At 39.1% G+C, this 21,375-nt stretch overlaps 2 protein-coding genes across 2 annotated transcripts; one reads left to right on the top strand and one right to left on the bottom strand.

Annotated features, from left to right (window-relative positions):
• Positions 1 to 14,983: 14,983 nt before the first annotated feature.
• LOC149225542 (flavonoid 3',5'-hydroxylase-like) lies at positions 14,984 to 16,399 on the bottom strand. The gene is made up of 2 exons (XM_089379958.1): positions 15,835 to 16,399; positions 14,984 to 15,553 (listed from the first exon to the last, which is right to left on the bottom strand). Exons 1-2 carry the CDS (start codon positions 16,108 to 16,110, stop codon positions 14,984 to 14,986), a joined length of 846 nt encoding a protein of 281 aa, XP_089236084.1. The 5' UTR covers positions 16,111 to 16,399.
• Positions 16,400 to 18,627: 2,228 nt separating this feature from the next.
• Positions 18,628 to 21,004, top strand: LOC149225541 (aquaporin PIP2-2-like). The gene is made up of 4 exons (XM_089375108.1): positions 18,628 to 18,758; positions 18,848 to 19,143; positions 20,405 to 20,545; positions 20,637 to 21,004. Exons 1-4 carry the CDS (start codon positions 18,719 to 18,721, stop codon positions 20,745 to 20,747), a joined length of 588 nt encoding a protein of 195 aa, XP_089231234.1. The 5' UTR covers positions 18,628 to 18,718; the 3' UTR covers positions 20,748 to 21,004.
• The last annotated feature ends 371 nt before the right edge of the window (positions 21,005 to 21,375 follow it).

Raw genomic sequence — 21,375 nt, 5'->3', positions numbered from 1 at the left:
TTTGTTACACAGTGTTGTATTTTCTTCGTTTCTCAGACTCCGGTTCAGGTGCTGTTAGCCTTCCGGATGCCGTGGCTTGCCCATCAAACTCACTCAGGTAACGCGATATTCCCCTGCATATTCATCTGCAACTATTCTCTTTTTTTTCCTTTGGGTTGCTCGCGCTCAGGTTAAGTTTTTGCATATTTATTTCTCAGGTGTTTATACTAAATGATTTCCTTATTGGTAGTGCGTGCAGGTGGACCCGCTCGAGTCCCCTTCAGCAGCGTGACCCCAACGCCTCGGCTTCCTCTGCAATTTTACAGGTAGGGTTACATTTCTTTTTACGGTTCCTCCTGGGTGCCAGAGCTCTAAGCTCCTTCGACCCTAATGCATACTTGTTTGTTTATTGCAGTCTGATCCTTCTGTGGTCGATTCTCTTTCGTTCTCGTGTTGATGAGGTATTCCCTGAGGGAAAACCTCACGGCTTTTGGAGTTTAGCTGTCTTGCTTAAGCCATGTCCGGCTCCGGTGAGTTATGATACACCGCGGAACTTGTGCCGAAATCATTTACTGTGACTTAAGTTGAACGTTTCTACCCATTGTGGGGTTTTGGGCACTGATGCCTCTGTTTTAATTTTATGGCAACTGTAACGAACTGGCTGTATGCCCAACTCTTTGGTTAGCGGAACTATACTGTACATTTCCTTGTTTCAGTTATGTGTATATAAATGTTACTTTTCCAGGTTTATATCATCTGTCTTATTCCTATCTTGCACTCGAAGGTTGTCTGCTATCTGAGTTCCTCCTGGGTTGTTTACGTTTTAATGCTATTTACTATAGTTCGCTATTAACATTGTTGCTAATGATTATTTGCCTCCGGCTATAACTCGACTGTCTGTCTGTACCTGAGACAGCAGTACTCTTCGGGTTACTTACTTCTTAACGACTGATAACAAGTAAATATACTCAAAACCTCTGTATAAGTTGTGCCATTGAATGGTTTGGTTAGAGGATATGCTCGTTTTGGTTACGCGACAGCGTTTTAAATGTTTTCCTTTCCTGCAAGATTAGATTGTATTTCTTATAAAAGTTTACATGGTAGCATATACGGGTTCTCTGTTTGATATGTTTACTCCAGAGAATGGTTCCTCATCGCCGGCTCACGCCTGCGGTAGCGCATACTCTGGACTGTTATGCTTTCCTAGATATTGTTTGATGTATATTCTCGTAACTTGTATATTTATAATTCCTCTGTTGGCCGTATGTATTGAGCATTACTTAAATGGCATTGGTTACTGTAGGGTTCCATTATTTTCCGCGATTGCAGGGTTTGCTCTCTTTCTTGAAGAATATGATATTTTCCGATATGCATCATTCTCTTGTATCTTATCGTAGATTCAACTCCTATCTGTCAATGTTTAAGGAGAGAGAGTTGTTGGCCGGCTTTTCTTACACGGCTCAACAAGTTTTCTGATGTTACTTTCGCTATATTCTTAACTGATTCAGTTCTATAGCATCCTGGCTAGTCGCTTATTGCATGCGCTTTCTTACTAAGGACCACCTCTGTATCTCTGTTCTTTCTAATATGTATAATGTTTGATGGTCTGTTTTTTTTAAGTTAACATCCATCTGTTAAACTATATTATCTTCACAATAATCAGACATTTTAAGTTAAACTACCTCCTGTTTAACTAAATTATTCATCATGATAGTAATTTAAGAAATGAGACACACAGTCATCCCCTAATTACTGTAAGTCCTCTGTGCATTCATCATTCTTATTTCGTTCAGTTTCTCTGCAGTAGTAATTAAAAAACATGTATCACACAATCATTACCTGACTACCATAAGTCCTCTGTCCATTAATCATTCTCTATTCATTCAGTTTCTCTACAGTATGAACTCGTACCTGGTTCACCAGTGTGTTAAACGAATACTTCAGTAACTTCACCTGCATGCCAAATATGCTCTCCACCCAACCTTGAGATCCGTCTACAAGACTGGATTCTCCCCCCGAGCCATCTTGCAGGCCTTCAGCCCTCAACAAGATATGTGCACCTTGTGCCTGGTTATCTGGTCCTCACCAAACTTAACCAATTTCCTCTTGTATTTCTTTTTCCTTTTGGAAAATATTTCTCTCTCTCTCTGTCTGTCCCTACAGCACAGAGCTTCCTCCCCATTACCAGGACTTTTCCTGTTTGGGTGGGTAGTTTCAATCAGTTAATACAACTGACTTCTTTCTTGGAAATCCTCCTTTAAGAGGCTGCCAGCACTTCAAGAAAAATATTTTAAATTTCTTAATAAAATAGTTTATCAGAGTTTTGTTTTTTTTTTTACAATAAAACAACAACTACCATACCATCTTTTACCATAGTAAAATTCCACATTTACCGCTTCTGGGGTCATTACATCTCCCCCTCCTATGATTGGACATCGTCCCGATGTCTGTTCCCCCTAAACAAATTCGGGTAAGCTTCTTTCAGGAGTTCTTCATCCTCCCAAGTGGCCTCATCAGGCCCATAGTGCTGCCACTGCACCTTAGCTTGGGAAATAACCCGCTTCCGCAGCCGCACTTCTCTCCGGTCGAGAATGTTCAATGGTTCGACCAGAACCTCGCCTTCCGGCTCGACCTGCAATCAACAACAGATCTAGTTATTTCCTTGTTTGAGGTTGGAGCTTAGCTAGAATATCCAGATTAATTCTTACCCGAACATCTTGCCATTGGATCACATGTTTAGGATCGTAGACGTATTTTTTAAGTACAGAAACGTGGAAAACATTGTGGATCTTAATATGGCTTGGCAGGGCAAGTTGATAAGCTACTGGCCCCACTCTTGCCAGGATTTGAAAAGGTCCAAAATAGCGAGGGGCAAGTTTGGCACACCCACTCCACTGCAAGGTACTCCTTCTGGCTTGAATCCTTACAAAAACATGGTCTCCGACCTGGAATTCCTTGAACCTTCTCTTCCGGTCTGCAAAACTTTTTTGTCTGTCCTGGGCAGCCTTTAAGTTGGTACGCACCTTTTTCACCATGTCTTCCATTTCCTTGAGCATTTCTGGGCCAAATCTTAATCTATCCTCAGGTCCACCCCAACTTGAGGGTGTGCGGCACTTCCGCCCATACAGGACCTCAAAGGGACTCAGCTGTGTTGACGTGTGATACCCATTATTATACGCGAATTCAACCAGGTGGAGATATTCCTCCCATTGGGTTGGTTTCAGCATAACACATGCCCTCAACATGTCCTCCACCACCTGGTTCACTCGTTCCATTTGGCCATCGGTCTGGGGATGATAGGCTGTGTTCCCAGTTCAGCAAACAATGTCCTCCAAAAAGCTGATGTGAACTTGACATCACGATCAGATATTATTACCTTCGGAAGTCCATGCAATTTGAACACATTTTGCATGAAAATATGAGCAATTTGCACAGCCTTATACGTAGACTGTACAGGTATGAAGTGCGCTGCCTTACTTAGCTTATCCACCACCACCATAATAGAATCATTATTTTTCTTAGTTCGGGGCAACCCTGTTATAAAATCCATGGAGATAGTTTCCCATTTCCATTCCGGAATGGGTAAGGGTTGTAGTAGTCCTGCTGGATGCAAATGCTCTGCCTTAATCTGTTGACATTCCAGGCATCGCGCTAAGTATTCAGCCACATTCTTCTTCATTCTTGGCCAATAGAATTCCTTCCGAAGTGCGGTGACCATTTTTTGGTAACCTGGATGCCCGGTGTAGTGGCTGATGTGAAATTCGTCCAGAATCAGTTTTCTAAGACTGTCTTCTTCAGGTACATACAGCCTTTTATTATAGTACAGCATTCCGGCATCATCTAACTCATATCCCTGTTGTGTTTCCCTACCAGAAAGTTGTTGTACCTGCCGTTTAATTTGCTGGTACACAGCATCTTGATCAGCTGCTATTTTTATCCTTTCAAGTAAAGTATTCTGCCATCTACTGACCGAAATTTTGCACAAGCACTGCACCTTTCGACTCAATGCGTCAGCTACCCGATTCTCCTTTCCTTTTAAATGCTTAATTTCAAAATCAAACCCACTTAGGAAATCTGCCCAACGAGCTTGTCTCGTATTTAAGGTGGGTTGACTGAAATAATTTGTTAGACTATGATGGTCTGTCAATAGCAGAAATTTCCTTCCCAAGAGGTAATGTCGCCACATCTTTAGTGCATGAATAACAGCTGCCAATTCCAAGTCATAGGCAGAGTATTTCTGCTCATGTTCCTTTAGTTTTCTTGATTCGTATGCAATTACTCTTCCTTCCTGCATCAACACTCCTCCCACACCCTTTGTACTTGCGTCAGTACACACCACGTAATCCTTATTAGGATCGGCTATACTCAAAATGGGTGCGGTGGTGAGTAAGTGTTTAAGCTGCTCAAAGCTCTGCTGACACTCTGAAGTCCATTTGAATACTTTCCCCTTCTTTTGTAAAGAGGTGATAGGGTATGCTACCCTTGAAAAACCTTCCACAAACCTTCTATAATAGCCAGCTAGCCCCATAAAGGACCTAATATCTGCCACGTCCTTTGGTATGGGCCATTCCATTATAGTCCTTATTTTCTCAGGGTCTACTGCAATCCCCTCCTTGGTGATTACATGGCCTAGGTATTGTATCTCTTCCCGAAAGAAATCACACTTACTAAACTTAGCATATAACTGATGTTCTCGCAGAGTTTGTAACACTACTCTAAGGTGTTCCTCATGCTCCTCCCTTGTTCGGGAATAGATCAGGATATCGTCAATAAATATCAACACAAATTTATCTAAAAACTTGTGAAACACATTGTTCATTAAACACATAAAGGTAGCTGGTGCATTGGTCAGACCGAAAGGTAGCACCACAAACTCGTAATGCCCATACCGAGTTCTGAAAGCTGTCTTGGCGATATCTTCCTCTTTAATTCTAATCTGATGATAACCAGATCGCAAATCGATCTTAGAAAACACCGTTGCCCCCTTCACTTGATCGAAGAGTTCATCAATCCGGGGCAAAGGATATTTGTTTTTGATCGTGAGCTTATTCAGCTGACGATAATCAATACACATCCGAAAAGTTCCATCTTTCTTTTTGACAAATAACACTGGGGCTCCCCAGGGTGATACACTGGGACGGATGTAATTTTTGTCTAGCATCTCCTGTAGTTGCATCTTTAATTCTGTTAATTCTGGTACGCTCATTCGGTATGGTGCCCGTGACACGGGTGCTGCCCCCCGGAATCAGTTCGATGATAAAGTCCACATCTCTTTTAGGTGGTAATCCCGGTACTTCCTCTAGAAAGACATCTGCAAATTCTTGCACCACTGGAATGTTGTCCAGCGTAGCGGTTTTGTCCTTCTGATTTGCGTAGCCCACCTGAACAGCATAAATCTGGCATTTCTTTTTGATGCATTTAGCTAACTGAGATGCTGTAATGGGTCGAACCCGTACGGGGTGCTTGATCCCATGCAGTTCTTGCTGTTCACCAAGATCATTCTTATAGTAAATGGTTTTAGTCTTGCAGTTTATTAATGACCAGTGTTTCTCCAGCCAATCCATCCCAATCAGGATATCATATGAACCCAAGGGTAGTACATTCAGATCCACAACTATTGGCTGCCCTGCTACGGTTAAAGAGCAATTATTTATTTTTGCCAAGACCCGTCTCTTGGCTCCCGTAGCTAATTGGACCAACCACGGATTTCTGAATTTTTCAGATTGTAACTTACACTGTTCTACTATTTTTGGGCTAATATAACTTAAAGTAGCTCCTGGATCAATGAGAACAGCTATAGAAAGGTTTGAGATTTTACCTTCAAATTCCACCATAGTCGGCTGGTATTCCGCTTGGCGATCATCCAAGGCTGCGTTAATCCTCGGTACACTACGTGCCACATCCCCAACAGTCGATGCTTCATGAATCTGAGATATCTGGTCCGTACCCTTTCGCTGTGGACAGTTTTTAACATAGTGAGGTCCTCCACAGCCCCAGCATTGAACTGGAGGTCTGGTCATTCCTTCACCTTCTGGCCTAACAGGCTGTTCACTTATTTTAGTCTCACTTGTTGGCCTAGCTCGGGGCACACTTCTTGCTACAGCTCTGTTGTTCAATCCTTTACCAGCTCCCTTACCCCCGTTGCTGCGACCTCCTTTGCTGTTTCCAACCACCCGACCACTCCTTCTTTCATTCCATCTTTTATTTGAAGTATCCCCCTTCTGTTTATTCTGCTGGTAACAGATCCTTGCTTTGCGGATAGCCTCATCCATGGTCCTAGGATTGTCAAACTCAATCCTTTCTCTTATATAGGAAGGTAAGCTGCTCACAAACCTTTGCACTTTGGCCTTTTCCTCCTTAATATAGGGTACATAACGTAACAGAGAAGTAAAACGATTAATGAATTCGTCCATAGTCTGCTGCCCCAGCCGTAAATCGTGGAATTCTCTTGCCTTTTCATCGTAGAAGCGCTCAGTCAGGTATCTCTCTTTGAAGTATTTCTGAAACTTCTCCCATGTGATGGTTCGTTCACTTACCCCCTTGACAATTTTGATTTCCTCCCACCACAGGGTTGCTTTACCTTGTAACTGGAAAATAGCCAGTCGCACCTTCAAGTTATGATCATACTCATACAACTGAAAATATTTGTTCATATTTATTAGCCATGCTTCAGCCGCTTCTTCCTGTTCTCCATCAAAATGTGGGGGTTTAATTTTTCGAAATTCCCCCTGCAGCTCCATTCTCAAACGTTTTGAAGTTTGTTATTCTGGTACATTATCAAAATGATCCTCCTTACCTTTTGAATTTTCAGGTCCAATTTCATAGTCTTGTTCTTATGTTATCTTCTGCTGTTCCGCGCTGGGATTAGATAAGGGTGGGTTCTGCCTGTCTGACAAACTCTTCAGAATTCTCTCTTGTTCCACCATCAAGCGCGCGTTGTCTTCCCGTAGTCTTGCCATCTCATTTTTCAACTCCTGAACAGTTTCCAGTATTGCGAGGTTGGTACTTCGTGTTTCCTCGCCCAACTGTACCCACAGCTCTGGGTTTTCCCGAGGGGTGCTGCCGGCTCCTTGCATTTCACTTCTTTTCCCTAGCTTAACTATTAGCTGATATCTTTCTGTATCTCACCCCTAAAATAGAAAAAAAAAACAGCAGTTATTTAAAAAAAAAATTTACCTTCTATGCATATGCATGGTGTAATCTTCTGCACAGTGGAACATGTCATTCCTGAGGCCACAGTGTTGAAACTGGGCTCTGATACCAATTTGTCACGCCCTCATAACATATACATAAATAAATAAATAAATAAAAAGTTAAAATTAAAGAAATGGTATTAATGCAAACACATGTGATTCAATGGTAACTCTTTTAACCATTGGAACCTTTCCTTCGCATTGCTTATCTGTCAATTTAAATTTCATGTTGACCCTTAAGTTTTACCACATAATACTCATATTTTGCACGATGATAGTTTGTGGTTGAATGTAATTTGTTTTAACACTAACCTACCCATCACCTTAGTACATGGTATATATTGATTAGGCGCGGTGTTTTTTGGTCCGGCCGCTGTCCCTGCCAGCGCCAGGTCATCGTTTGCTTTTATGTCTTGGGCTCATATGCTGGCAGGTGGCATGGCCTACCTGCGGGGCCATGTGACACCTCGGGCTTCAACACCTCGTCCTTCCCGCTCCAGCTTCCCGCGCGGTGTCTACGGTCAAGATTTATGCTCCAGATCGGAGGGCTGGAGTGAGCCCAAGGGTATAGGGTTAATACATAAACCCTCACGCTGCAATCCGGGTTCATTTGTTACACAGTGTTGTATTTTCTTTGTTTCTCAGACTCCGGTTCAGGTGTTGTTAGCCTTCCGGATGCCGTGGCTTACCCATGAAACTCACTCAGGTAACGTGATATTCCCCTGCATATTCATCTGCAACTATTCTCTTTTTTTTCCTTTGGGTTGCTCGTGCTCAGGTTAAGTTTTTGCATATTTATTTCTCAGGTGTTTATACTAAATGATTTCCTTATTGGTAGTGCGTGCAGGCGGACCCGCTCGAGTCCCCTTCAGCAGCGTGACCCCAACGCCTCGGCTTCCTCTGCAATTTTACAGGTAGGGTTACATTTCTTTTTACGGTTCCTCCTGGGTGCAAGAGCTCTGAGCTCCTTCGACCCTAATGCATACTTGTTTGTTTATTGCAGTCTGATCCTTCTGTGGTCGATTCTCTTTCGTTCTCGTGTTGATGAGGTATTCCCTGAGGGAAAACCTCACAGCTTTTGGAGTTTAGCTGTCTTGCTTAAGCCATGTCCGGCTCCGGTGAGTTATGATACACCGCGAAACTTGTGCCGAAATCATTTACTGTGGCTTAAGTTGAATGTTTCTACCCATTGTGGGGTTTTGGGCACTGATGCCTCTGTTTTAATTATCATGACGATTGTAATGAACTGGCTGTATGCCCAACTCTCTGGTTGGCGGGACTATACTGTACATTTCCTTATTTCAGATGTGTGTATATAAATGTTACTTTCCAGGGTTATATTATCGGTGTAATTCCTATCTTACACTCGAAGGTTGTCTGCTATCGGAGTTCCTCATGAGTTGTTTACGTTTTATTGCTATTTACTATAGTTCGCCATTAACATTGTTGCTAATGATTATTTGCCTCCGGCTATAACTCGACTGTCTGTCTGTACCTGAGACAGCAGTACTCTTCGGGTTACTTACTTCTTAATGACTGATAACAAGTAAATATACTCAAAACCTCTGTATAAGTTGTGTCATTGAATGGTTTGGTTACGCGACAGCGTTTTAAATGTTTTCCTTTCCTGCAAGATTAGATTGTATTTCTTATAAAAGTTTACATGGTAGCATATACGGGTTCTCTGTTTGATATGTTTACTCCAGAGAATGGTTCCTCACCGCCGGCTCACGGCTGCGGTAGCGCATACTCTGGACTGTTATGCTTTCCTAGATACTGTTTGATGTATATTCCCGTAACTTGTATATTTAGAATTCCTCTGTTGGCCGTATGTATTGAGCATTACTTAAATGGCATTGGTTATTGTAGGGTTCCATTATTTTCCGCGATTGCAGGGTTTGCTCTATTTCTTGAAGAATATGATATTTTCCGATATGCATCATTCTCTTGTATCTTATCGTAGATTCAACTCCTATCTGTCAATGTTTAAGGAGAGAGAGTTGTTGGCCGGCTTTTCTTACACGGCTCAACAAGTTTTCTCATGTTACTTTCGCTATATTCTTAACTGATTCAGTTCTATAGCATCCTGGCTAGTTGCTTATTGCATGCGCTTTCTTACTAAGGACCACCTCTGTATCTCTGTTCTTTCTAATATGTATAATGTTTGATGGTCTGTTTTTTTTAAGTTAACATCCATCTGTTAAACTATATTATCTTCACAATAATCAGACATTTTAACTTAAACTACCTCCTGTTTAACTAAATTATTCATCATGATAGTAATTTAAGAAATGAGACACACAGTCATCCCCTAATTACTGTAAGTCCTCTGTGCATTCATCATTCTTATTTCGTTCAGTTTCTCTGCAGTAGTAATTAAAGAACATGTATCACACAGTCATTACCTGACTACCATAAGTCCTCTGTGCATTCATCATTCTCTATTCATTCAGTTTCTCTGCAGTATGAACTCGTACCTGGTTCACCAGTGTCGTAAACATGTGATCCAATGGCAAGATGTTCGGGTAAGAATTAATCTGGATATTCTAGCTAAGCTTCAACCTCAAACAAGGAAATAACTAGATCTGTTGTTGATTGCAGGTTGAGCCGGAAGGCGAGGTTCTGGTCGAAGCATTGAACATTCTCGACCGGAGATAAGTGCGGCTGCGGAAGCGGGTTATTTCCCAAGCTAAGGTGTAGTGGCAGCACTACGGGCCTGATGAGGCCACTTGGGAGGATGAAGAACTCCTGAAAGAAGCTTACCCGAATTTGTTTAGGGGGAACAGACATCGGGACGATGTCCAATCACGGGAGGGGGAGATGTAATGACCCCAGAAGCGGTAAATGTGGAATTTTACTATGGTAAAAGATGGTATGGTAGTTGTTGTTTTATTGTAAAAAAAAAACAAAACTCTGATAAACTATTTTATTAAGAAATTTAAAATATTTTTCTTGAAATGCTGGCAGCCTCTTAAAGGAGGATTTCCAAGAAAGAAGTCAGTTGTATTAACTGATTGAAACTACCCACCCAAACAGGAAGTGTCCTGGTAATGGGGAGGAAGCTCTGTGCTGTAGGGACAGACAGAGAGAGAGAAATCTTTTCCAAAAGGAAAAAGAAATACAAGAGGAAACTGGTTAAGTCTGGTGAGGACCAGATAACCAGGCACAAGGTGCACATATCTTGTTGAGGGCTGAAGGCCTGCAAGATGGCTCGGGGGGAGAATCCAGTCTTGTAGACGGATCTCAAGGTTGGGTGGAGAGCGGATTTGGCATGCAGGTGAAGTTACTGAAGTATCCGTTTACGACACTGGTGAACCAGGTACGAGTTCATACTGCAGAGAAACTGAATGAATAGAGAATGATGAATGCATAGAGGACTTATGGTAGTCAGGTAATGACTGTGTGATACATGTTCTTTAATTACTACTGCAGAGAAACTGAACGAAATAAGAATGATGAATGCACAGAGGACTTACAGTAATTAGGGGATGACTGTGTGTCTCATTTCTTAAATTACTATCATGATGAATAATTTAGTTAAACAGGAGGTAGTTTAACTTAAAATGTCTGATTATTGTAAAGATAATATAGCTTAACAGATGGATGTTAAATTAAAAAAAACAGACCATCAAACATTATACATATTAGAAAGAACAGAGATACAGAGGTGGTCCTTAGTAAGAAAGTGCATGCAATAAGCGACTAGCCAGGATGCTATAGAACTGAATCAGTTAAGAATATAGCGAAAGTAACATCATAAAACTTGTTGAGCCATGTAAGAAAAGCCGTCCAACAACTCTCTCTCCTTAAACATTGACAGATAGGAGTTGAATCTACGATAAGATACAAGAGAATGATGCATATCGGAAAATATCATATTCCTCAAGAAAGAGAGAAAACCCTGCAATTGCGGAAAATAATGGAACCCTACAGTAACCAATGCCATTTAAGTAATGCTCAATACATATGGCCAACAGAGGAATTCTAAATATACAAGTTACGGGAATATACATCAAACAGTATCTAGGAAAGCATAACAGTCCAGAGTATGCGCTACCGCGGCCGTGAGCCGGCGGTGGGAACCATTCTCTGGAGTAAACATATCAAATAGAGAACCCGTATATGCTACCATGTAAACTTTTATAAGAAATACAATCTAATCTTGCAGGAAAGGAAAACATTTAAAACGTTGTCGCGTAACCAAAACGAGCATATCCTCTAACCAAACCATTCAATGACACAACTTATATAGAGGTTATGAGTATATTTACTTGTTATTAGTCATTAAGAAGTAAGTAACCCGAAGAGTACTGTTGTCTCAGGTACAGACAGACAGTCGAGTTATAGCCGGAGGCAAATAATCATTAGCAACAATGTTAATAGCGAACTATAGTAAATAGCATTAAAACGTAAACAACCCAGGAGGAACTCAGATAGCAGACAACCTTCGAGTGCAAGATAGGAATAAGACAGATGATATAAACCTGGAAAAGTAACATTTATATACACATAACTGAAACAAGGAAATGTACAGTATAGTTCCGCTAACCAAAGAGTTGGGCATACAGCCAGTTCGTTACAGTTGCCATGAAATTAAAACAGAGGCATCAGTGCCCAAAACCCCACAATGGGTAGAAGCGTTCAATTTAAGTCATAGTAAATGATTTCGGCACAAGTTCCGCGGTGTATCATAACTCACCGGAGCCGGACATGGCTTAAGCAAGATAGCTAAACTCCAAAAGCCGTGAGGTTTTCCCTCAGGGAATACCTCATCAGCACAAGAACGAAAGAGAATCGACCACAGAAGGATCAGACTGCAATAAACAAACAAGTATGCATTAGGGTCGAAGGAGCTCAGAGCTCTCGCACCCAGGAGGAACCGTAAAAAGAAATGTAACCCTACCTGTAAAATTGCAGAGGAAGCCGAGGCGTTGGGGTCACGCTGCTGAAGGGGACTCGAGCGGGTCCGCCTGCACGCACTACCAATAAGGAAATCATTTAGTATAAACACCTGATTTTGGAAAAGATTTCTCTCTCTCTCTGTCTGTCCCTATAGCACAGAGCTTCCTCCCCATTACCAGGACTTTTCCTGTTTGGGTGGGTAGTTTCAATCAGTTAATACAACTGACTTCTTTCTTGGAAATCCTCCTTTAAGAGGCTGCCAGCACTTCAAGAAAAATATTTTAAATTTCTTAATAAAATAGTTTATCAGAGTTTTGATTTTTTTTTTTTACAATAAAACAACAACTACCATACCATCTTTTACCATAGTAAAATTCCACATTTACCGCTTCTGGGGTCATTACATAAGGCCAACCTCCTCAAAAAAAATTCATGGTAGAATTGTTAAAAATGTATATATAGTTCATTTATTATATAATAATAAAAAATGTAAAGATTGGAAAATGAATATGTAATATTTTTTTATGAATTTTAATTTTTCAATTTGTTTATTTTTTAAATTTGATTCTAAATTTTAGTATATTTTATGTTTTTGTTTTTAAAATATATATTTTTAATAAATTTTAATTAAAATTTTGTTAAAGATGAGGCTTCCTACCTCGACCTATATCTTAGTAAAAAATATAGATTTACCATGTAAAATTGTTAAAAATGTGTACATGGTTTATTTATTATATAAAAATTAAAAATGGAAAGATTAGAAAATGAATATATAATATTTTTTATATGAATTTTAATTTTTTAATATTTTTATTTTTTAAATTTGATTATAAAATTTAGTGTATTTCATATTTTTGTTTTTAAAATATATTTTTTAATGAATTTTAAATTGAACTTTTAAAATTTGTGGAAATCATAAATTTGAAGGGTTGAATTTATGTAATTTATATTCTAATTTTGTTTAGCTTCAATCTATAAATTATAGAACAATTGATGTTAAGGTGTTTGGTGAGGAGGCTTATTGTAGGGTAGTTCATGGATAAATTACCCAATCATATTTTTTTCCTATTTTTTATCTAATATTATTTTTATTATTTTTTGAACTTATTTTCCAAAAAAAAAAATCTAATTAAAATTTGTAGAAATGGTAAATTTGAATTATTAAATCTATATAAACTAAATTCTAATTTTTATCTATTTTTTTTCAAAATATATTGTAATGCTAAATTTCATTGAGAAAAAACAAAAACATTAAAGGATTAAATTTTATTATTAATTCTTATTAAAATTATAATTTTCAATTAATAAAACTATTATTTTTAACTTCAAAATAATTTTACTTAATCAATTTTTGATATTTACTTTTATTAAAATTATGAAAATATTAATTAACTTTTGATATTTACTTTTATTAAAATTATGAAAATATTGATTAATTTTTGATATTTACTTTAATTAAAAATACTTCTTTCATGTGAGGAGGAATCAGTAAAATAAAGAATAAAAAAAATAAAAAATATTTTTTTATAAATGTATAAAATTATAAATCACATTTTCATAAACTTATCCAAATAAAATACTCTTTTACTAAAATAATAAAAATATTATTTCCTTTAATTTTAAAATAAAATTAACACTTTACCCTACTAAATTAGATAATATAAATACTACATAATAGCTAATACTTACTTCTAACTATATTTAGAATAATATAATACTTACTTGTAATTATATTTGAGAAGTTCAAATTGACTCCAGACATTTCATATTTTCCACCAACTTCCCTTCCCGTCAATGTCTAGATTCAGAAATGCACGGTAAGATCAACTCCCTTGCTAAAAATCAATGACGGTACTTTAACTAATTACGTGCTAATCTATAATTAAAGACATTAATATAAGTAGGAATAATTTGTAGTAACGCTAATTGCTAAATAGGAAATAATCACCATAATCGTGAATAGGGATGTTACAGCTATAAAGATCCGCGAATAGCAATTTAATAACTGCAAACTAAATAGGGAATAGTTGATTTATTTAATAGCTATTATTTAAATAGTTAACGGGCTTCGCATTCTTAGCACCGCATTATACCACGCATATCTAATGTGTTATACCTATATGCGTTATACTGCTTGCTGCAGGATAATAATTTAATCAAATTCATTGAAATAGTAATATGCCTTATATAACGCATATCTAATGTGTTATACCTATATGCGTTATACTTGCTGCAGGATAATAATTAATTAATAGTCAACCGTAGATTAATTAAGAGTCAGTGCATATCCAATGCGTTATACTTGCTGCAGGATAGTAATTAATATAATTCATTGGAAATAGTTGTTTAATTTTTTTGTCAACCGTGGATTAATTAATAGTCAGTGCATATCCAATGTGTTATACCTATATCATCGTTATATCATGCATTGATACATTGAGATCGAAATAGGAGAATAATATAATCAAATTCATTGAAATAGCATCAAAATGCCTTATATAACAGCATATCTAATGTGTTATAGCCTATATGCGTTTATGATCTTGCTGCAGGCATATATCATAATTAATTGAATAGTCAACCGTAGCAGATTAATAGCACAGAGAGCAGTGCAGTGTATCCAATCCGTGCTGAAGAGGATACTGATGCAGGCAGGATAGATAATTAATATTAATTCATTGGAAATGCAGTGGATGAGAAGTTGAGAGTAAGCTGTTTCCTGTCAAGAACAGCAAGCCATGTGGATTAATTAATGATGTGTCAGAAGCACAATCCATGATGTGTTATACCTGCCAACTGCAGGATAATAATTTAATAAAATTCATTGACAATAACGATAAAATTTGTTTATCACTTCAATAACTAATTTAACAGATAAAATGTATCATAAAATTTGAAGTTGACATTTGCTATCCCTTTGATAGGGCCAGGCCGAATGCTTCGTCCATATTGAGCCCCTCCTGGTTTGGTGGCACATCCCAATCGAAAGCATGGATCAACGACCCCAGATTGTACTCCACCATCGTAATCCCCATGCGAGTACCTGCACAGATGCGCCTGCCTGCCCCGAACGGGATGAGCTCGAAGTCATTGCCACGAGGATCGATCTTGGAACCCACAAACCTCTCAGGATTGAACTCCTCCGGCTTCTCCCACACCTCCGCATCTCTCCCGATTCCCCAGATGTTCACCATTAGCTGAGTGTTCTTCGGAATGTAGTACTCGTCAACCTCGCACGCCTCGGTGGAGACGCGCGGGAGGCTGAGCGGTGTGGACGGGTGCTTCCGAAATGCCTCTTTGCAAGGTCTGACAAAGTAGGGCAGGTTCGCAAGGTCCGAATCCTTCAGTCTCCTCTCACGCCCGATTACCGTGTCCATCTCCTGATGCACCCGCTTCAGTAACTTGGGGTTGTTGATTACTTCCGCCAATGTCCATTCAATCACGCTGCTGGACGTGTCGGTTCCTGCTGTGAATATATTCTGCAAAACAAAGAATGCATGGATTAATGCCATGAGACAAATGCATTGATCAACAATAATTTATAATTTTTACACGATATTTACCAAGGTGTAAAGTATAAAACTCATCAATCTAGAAGATTTTTCGGTGTAATAGCATTATGTAAGAGATCTTAACTAATTATCCTAATCCTAAAACATGGTGGCAAAAACTGGATCTAGTAAAGCATACTTTCAGCGAAATCCTGGCCTGTCATCAATACTCAAATATTCAAAACTTAATTCAATATTCAAAACATTACCAGCAGTAGAGCTTTGATATGAACATCGGAGAGCCTCCCGCCTTGGCCATCGCAGTTGTCTCTTTGAGACATCACAACGTCTAGGAAATCGGGGTTAGACGCTCGTTGCTTGGCCGTGGACGGGTGTTCCTCTATCATCCTCTGTATGAGTGCGTCCCATTTCTTGTGGAGCTTCTTCATACCCCGCTGGATGCCCTGCAAGTCCATCCACGCCACCGATGGAATGAAGTCTCCGATATTGAAGTATCCAGCGCAGGTCATGAGTTCCACCACCATGTCCTTGAACTAGTTGGCCTCGTCCCCTTCCGTCTCGAACACCCGCTTGCTCAGAATGATCTGCCCGACCATGTTGGCGGCGCAGATGTTCAGGAGGTCCGGCACTGTTACCGTCTCGCCGCGATGCGAGTGTTTGAGAATGTCGCGGAGCATGAAGCCCATCTCCGCGTCTCTTACCGGCTGCCAATCTTCCAACGCCTTTCCTCTCCACATGTGCATGTTGCAGTCGATTACAGATTCCCGGAATATTCCGGGATCGGACATGGACACGGTCAAAAAAACGTACAACCAGAGTGCAGTGAGTACCTGAGAATCGTAGGGCATTTCCCGGCCGGTTGGAGAAATTTATATCCAAAGTCTTCAGAAACGCCTTAGCTGCAGCGGGCGTGGAGGCCACCACCATGTCGGACGTCCCAGTTTGAGATAAACAACGGGGCCGTATTTCTTTTCTAGTAAAAAAAAGAAATACGGCCCCGTTGTCTATCTCAAACGGGGCCTTATTTCTTATACATGTTGTAGAGCGTAACGTGAGGCATCGTTCCCAGCAATGGCAGACTTCCCAGAACTGGCCATCCGGATGGCCCCAGTGGGAGGCGCCTCTTCTTGAGCTTCAAGTTCGATTTCAAAACCTCTTCGAAATTCAATTTAGAAGCAAGCCAGAGAGCTTCCACAATTTCAAACTCATAACGAAATCCAATGTAGAGAGCAAGCCAGAGAGAACCCACAACATAAACTCGTTCAAATTCAAGGAATCCATGTCTCGACGACTGCTTCAGTGCCTCTGAGTACCCGGTGAGGTGAGCTTGCGTTGATTGGAGATTCCCTGAATATTCGGGAATCTGACTGACATAGGACGGTCAAAAAATTGACAGCAGCGTCCTGTCAGTCGGATTCCCAAATATTCGGAATCTCCAATCGACTTAAGTATGCCCCTGCGTACGTGCGAGTGTTATCTATATAGAGAATTTCCAGGGTCTCATTAGTTAGGTGGACGACCATCACGTGCACGTTAGCTGTTCAGCTACCTCCCAATAGCCATTTTTCCGTCTACCGATTCCCGCCATTTTTTCCGTCTACCGATGGACGCAATCTTTCAATGCGTCTTCCTGCAATAAAAAATCAATGGACGCAGTAAGCCTCTTTTGAGTAAAGTTTTCAAATTCATTTAGAAATTGAATAAAGTTTTCAAATTTATTCAAAAATTGAAAAATATTAATTTTTCCACTTTGTTAAATTTATTTTCATATTTAAAAACAATTTAAATAATAACATATAAAATTATTTTTATTGTGATTTAAAAATATATAATAAATATATAAATCCGAAAATGTAAAATATAATTAGCATTTTGTCCACTCAATAGGCTATTTTCCACTCTATTGTGAATGTAATAGAGTACAAACCACACACCTCTTCCCCGCACTTCGTATTCATAGATGACACCGTTATTCCTTTACTGCATTGTCCCGGTTGCGGCAATAGTGAGCTGGTAATGGAAATAAGCCATGAAATCATGTCAAAAATGGTGGCCACTACTTATTAGTCCTTGCCTGGGACTAATAGCGATCGATTCGGCGTTGACCGGGTATTAATCCTGTGTTTGACCAAGAATATTGATGTGCATCACGATTTTAACCAAAGTTTTCATATTAAAAAATAATATAAATGTTATTATCTAATTTCTGATTGGGCAACAAAGTTGAGGGTCTTATTGCCGGCTTCGCAGGTTTCAAGACATTCCGAGCTGAACATAAGTTAGTTTGTCCTAAGTTTTTGGTCGTTCACTGCCCATTAATTGATTCTTTTGCGCAACATTTTTTCTTCTTACCAAAATTTAACGAAAGTTTCCACTGGCAATTTGGCTTCACAAAAATTTTAACCAAAGTTTAGCATTTGACCTCTTATTGGAGACCTCACATGTCCCGAGGCAATGTTAGAGATCCAAAGAATTTTTATCCAAAATCTGAAAGGAAAACAAAAGTAAAAGTAAAGGGAGGCACTTAACTTTTGTTAAAGTTTGATGTCTGTGTATTAATAGATAGAAATTTTAACCAAACTTTGATGTCATGTGTATTACACAAATTTCATGTTAAATCGTGCCCCACAGCAGAGAAAAACTCTTGCATGCTAGCCTTCTGCCATGTGCATGATAGCTCTTTGACACGCCATGGAGCCTGGCACAACACTTGTCTCTAATCAACTTCACCACTAGTCTCTAACATACCTGCTTCACCACCCATTTGCTTCTAATCTATTGCTTTGATTTACAGTTTGATAGGAGTGTAGCGAAGCAAAGAACCTATCCATTCCACTGCTTTACGTTATGGTTTGACAGTTCAATATGGTTCGCTACACTGATCTGTGTCTTTAGTTAACACGACGATGGCCCAGTCGGTTCTCCCATGTATAGGTGTTACAGCCACTTATGTAGGAGGAATAGCAGGGTTCAGCCAGCGGCCCGCATTGCCTGTTGCGGGGGGCCTCAAGATTCGGCTGCCAAATGCCGTTGAGTTATCATGGGCACCGTTAGGAGAGCTTCTGGAATGCTAACGATAAGAGTCCGTGTGGAGGCGTGGGTACCCTGGGTATCGCCTGGTCCTTCGGCGGAATGATCTTTGTTCTCGTGTATTGCACCGCTGGAATTTCAGGTGGTAATCTTATTATAGTAATTAATGATTTTTTTCTTCCCTGAATTCGTTGATATTTGATTTGACAAAACCATATAATGTTGTTGCAGGTGGGCATCTAAACCCCGCGGTCACGTTCGGGCTGTTTGTTGCTCGGAAAGTGACTCTGAATCGAGCAGTCTTGTACATGGTGGCACAGTGTTTGGGCGCAATCTGCGGGGCAGGGATGGTGAAAGCGTTGCAGAAAACTTACTATTCTAGTGGCGGGGGAGGAGCGAATTCAGTGCCGAAGGGATACGGCAATGAAACAGCTCTCACCGCAGAGATAGTTGGCACTTTCGTCTTGGTGTATACCGTCTTCTATGCGACCGACATCAAGAGCAACGCCCGCGACTCTCACGTTCTTGTACGTTTTATTATAGATACTTCATCTGAAACATCGTATTTATGTATCTCTATATAGAAATATCTCGTAGCATCAGATCGAAAAGCGGTCGACTAACTAACGAAATGTGTAGTTAAGGCTTGAAATTAATTTGATTTTAGATTCGAAAAATATTTTGAAATTTTATCGATAAAAGTAATTTTATGGTTTCACTTCGCTTTTATCTGTAACATTCCAAATATTAACATTTTCGAAATCTATAATCAAAAGAGTAAACAACCCCTTCCATTGATTGAATGCTACCATGAAAAGTTAAAATTTGAATAATAACAATAGGTTGTGTATGATTTTTTAGATTACATCTGCATCTGAGTAACTCGGTTACGCATTTTGAATCATGCCAATTTGATTTATTTTAACCGGAGTTTGAAGAAAATATTGAGAAGAAAATCAGTTTTCTTTAACTTTAAGTTTAGTTTCACTCACAGTTGGGTACTATGAAAAGATATAAAAAACTTCCTTGCAGCAATTTGAATCATCATTTCGACATGTTTTGCTGGATGTGGACAAAATGTTGAGAAAAGAAATCTGTTTGTAAAAGTTAACTTGTTTTATTCAAATAGGGCAAGTTGAAAAATATAAAAGCTTATTTTATTTAAAAGTAGGTAATCAAAAAGTGGTTATTCTTTTTTTGATTATAAATTTGGAGAATATTTCTAAATCTCATAGGAATCAGCAGGAATTTGTATGCTAAATAAGTTCAATACTTTTAAATATTGAATAGTATTGTAAATTCCTGAAAATATTCCAAAGATATAAAAACCTAAGGCAATCTAAAAGTGGGAATTTCATATTTCTGAAACTTGCATTCAAAATAAGATATAAAAACCTAACAAGCCTGTGTGATAACCAGCTTGGTATCTCAGTTTCTACTCTTTACACAATCACCAGTGTATTGACCACAGTATGAGCTAACAGGTTCCGTGCTCTGCCCTTCCTAAGATTCCGTCTTATAAATGAGAGAGATCGTAATGTTCTCCTTGGAAGTGAAATTTCCAGTCGGACTATTTCTTTTGGAAATGGGATGTGCACCTCGCCCTCGACGATTTCTGGTGAGGAATTCCATGTGAACGATTTCTGGTGAGGAATTTCCATGTGAACCTTGCCTGTACGTTATCATTGTCCATTTCTTGAACGTGTATGCAGTAAGCAATTTTATTATTATGTATAATACACTGATTATTTAATCTATTAATAGATGCTAATATACTGATTGGCGCAGGCTTTGGCTCCGCTTTCAATTGGTTTTGCTGTATTCATGGTACACTTGGCAACCATTCCCGTCACTGGAACGGGCATCAATCCTGCCAGAAGCTTTGGAGCAGCCGTGATTTATGGCCATAAGAAATCCTGGGACGACCATGTAAGAAGAGGATAATAGTCTCCTTTCTGTTGTTTTCTATTTATCAGTATTGCAGATTTTATGGAATTAAATTTTGATTCTTACATTGCAGTGGATCTTCTGGGTTGGTCCTCTTATTGGAGCTACGGTAGCTGCTGCATTTCACAAATACGTTATCCGAGCATCCCTGAAATGGCACAGCAAGGAACCCAACAATGTTTAATACAGAAACTGGACTTTGTTCATGCGGATGCATTTGTGTTGTAAAAATTGTGTTTGCTTTTAGATGTTGTATGTTTTGAGGGGCCAATATTTCACGTACGCCGGATGTTAATCTTAGAATAGGCATCAATAGATGCTAAAATAAATTTGATACGATGGCAAAAAGTATTGTTGTCCTTATTTGGCAAGTTGATTCCAATCGTATTTTGTCCGCCAAACATTTCTAATGTCAGGATTGTGTCTTATAAACAGTGTTATTCTTGTCATTATTTGGCATTTTCATAGCTATCGTATTTTCTTTGCCCAGAAATGTCAGGATTATGTCTTATAAACAGTGCTATTCTTGTCATTATTTGGCATTTTCATGGCTATCGTATTTTCTTTGCCCAAAAATTCCAAAGTGAAGGTTACCTCTATCAATTATTATTTTGCCAGATGAGATGTATTATAAAGGTATCAAATGTGATCCATTCTCTGAGTGTGGATGTCGGCGTTCCTTTAATTTCATTTGTATTATACATGTATCATTTGTATTATACAGGTATCAAATGTGATCTGTTCTCTGAGTGTGAATGTAACTTTAACCAAACTTTGATGTCATGTGTATTACACAAATTTCATGTTAAATC

Source organism: Pinus tabuliformis, chromosome J (assembly GCF_031772625.1).
Source record: "Pinus tabuliformis cultivar Carrire ecotype Pingquan chromosome J, CPIR1, whole genome shotgun sequence".
NCBI lineage: Eukaryota > Viridiplantae > Streptophyta > Pinopsida > Pinales > Pinaceae > Pinus > Pinus tabuliformis.
Note: the sequence above shows the minus strand (reverse complement) of the source record. Positions and strands in the feature narration are given on the sequence as shown.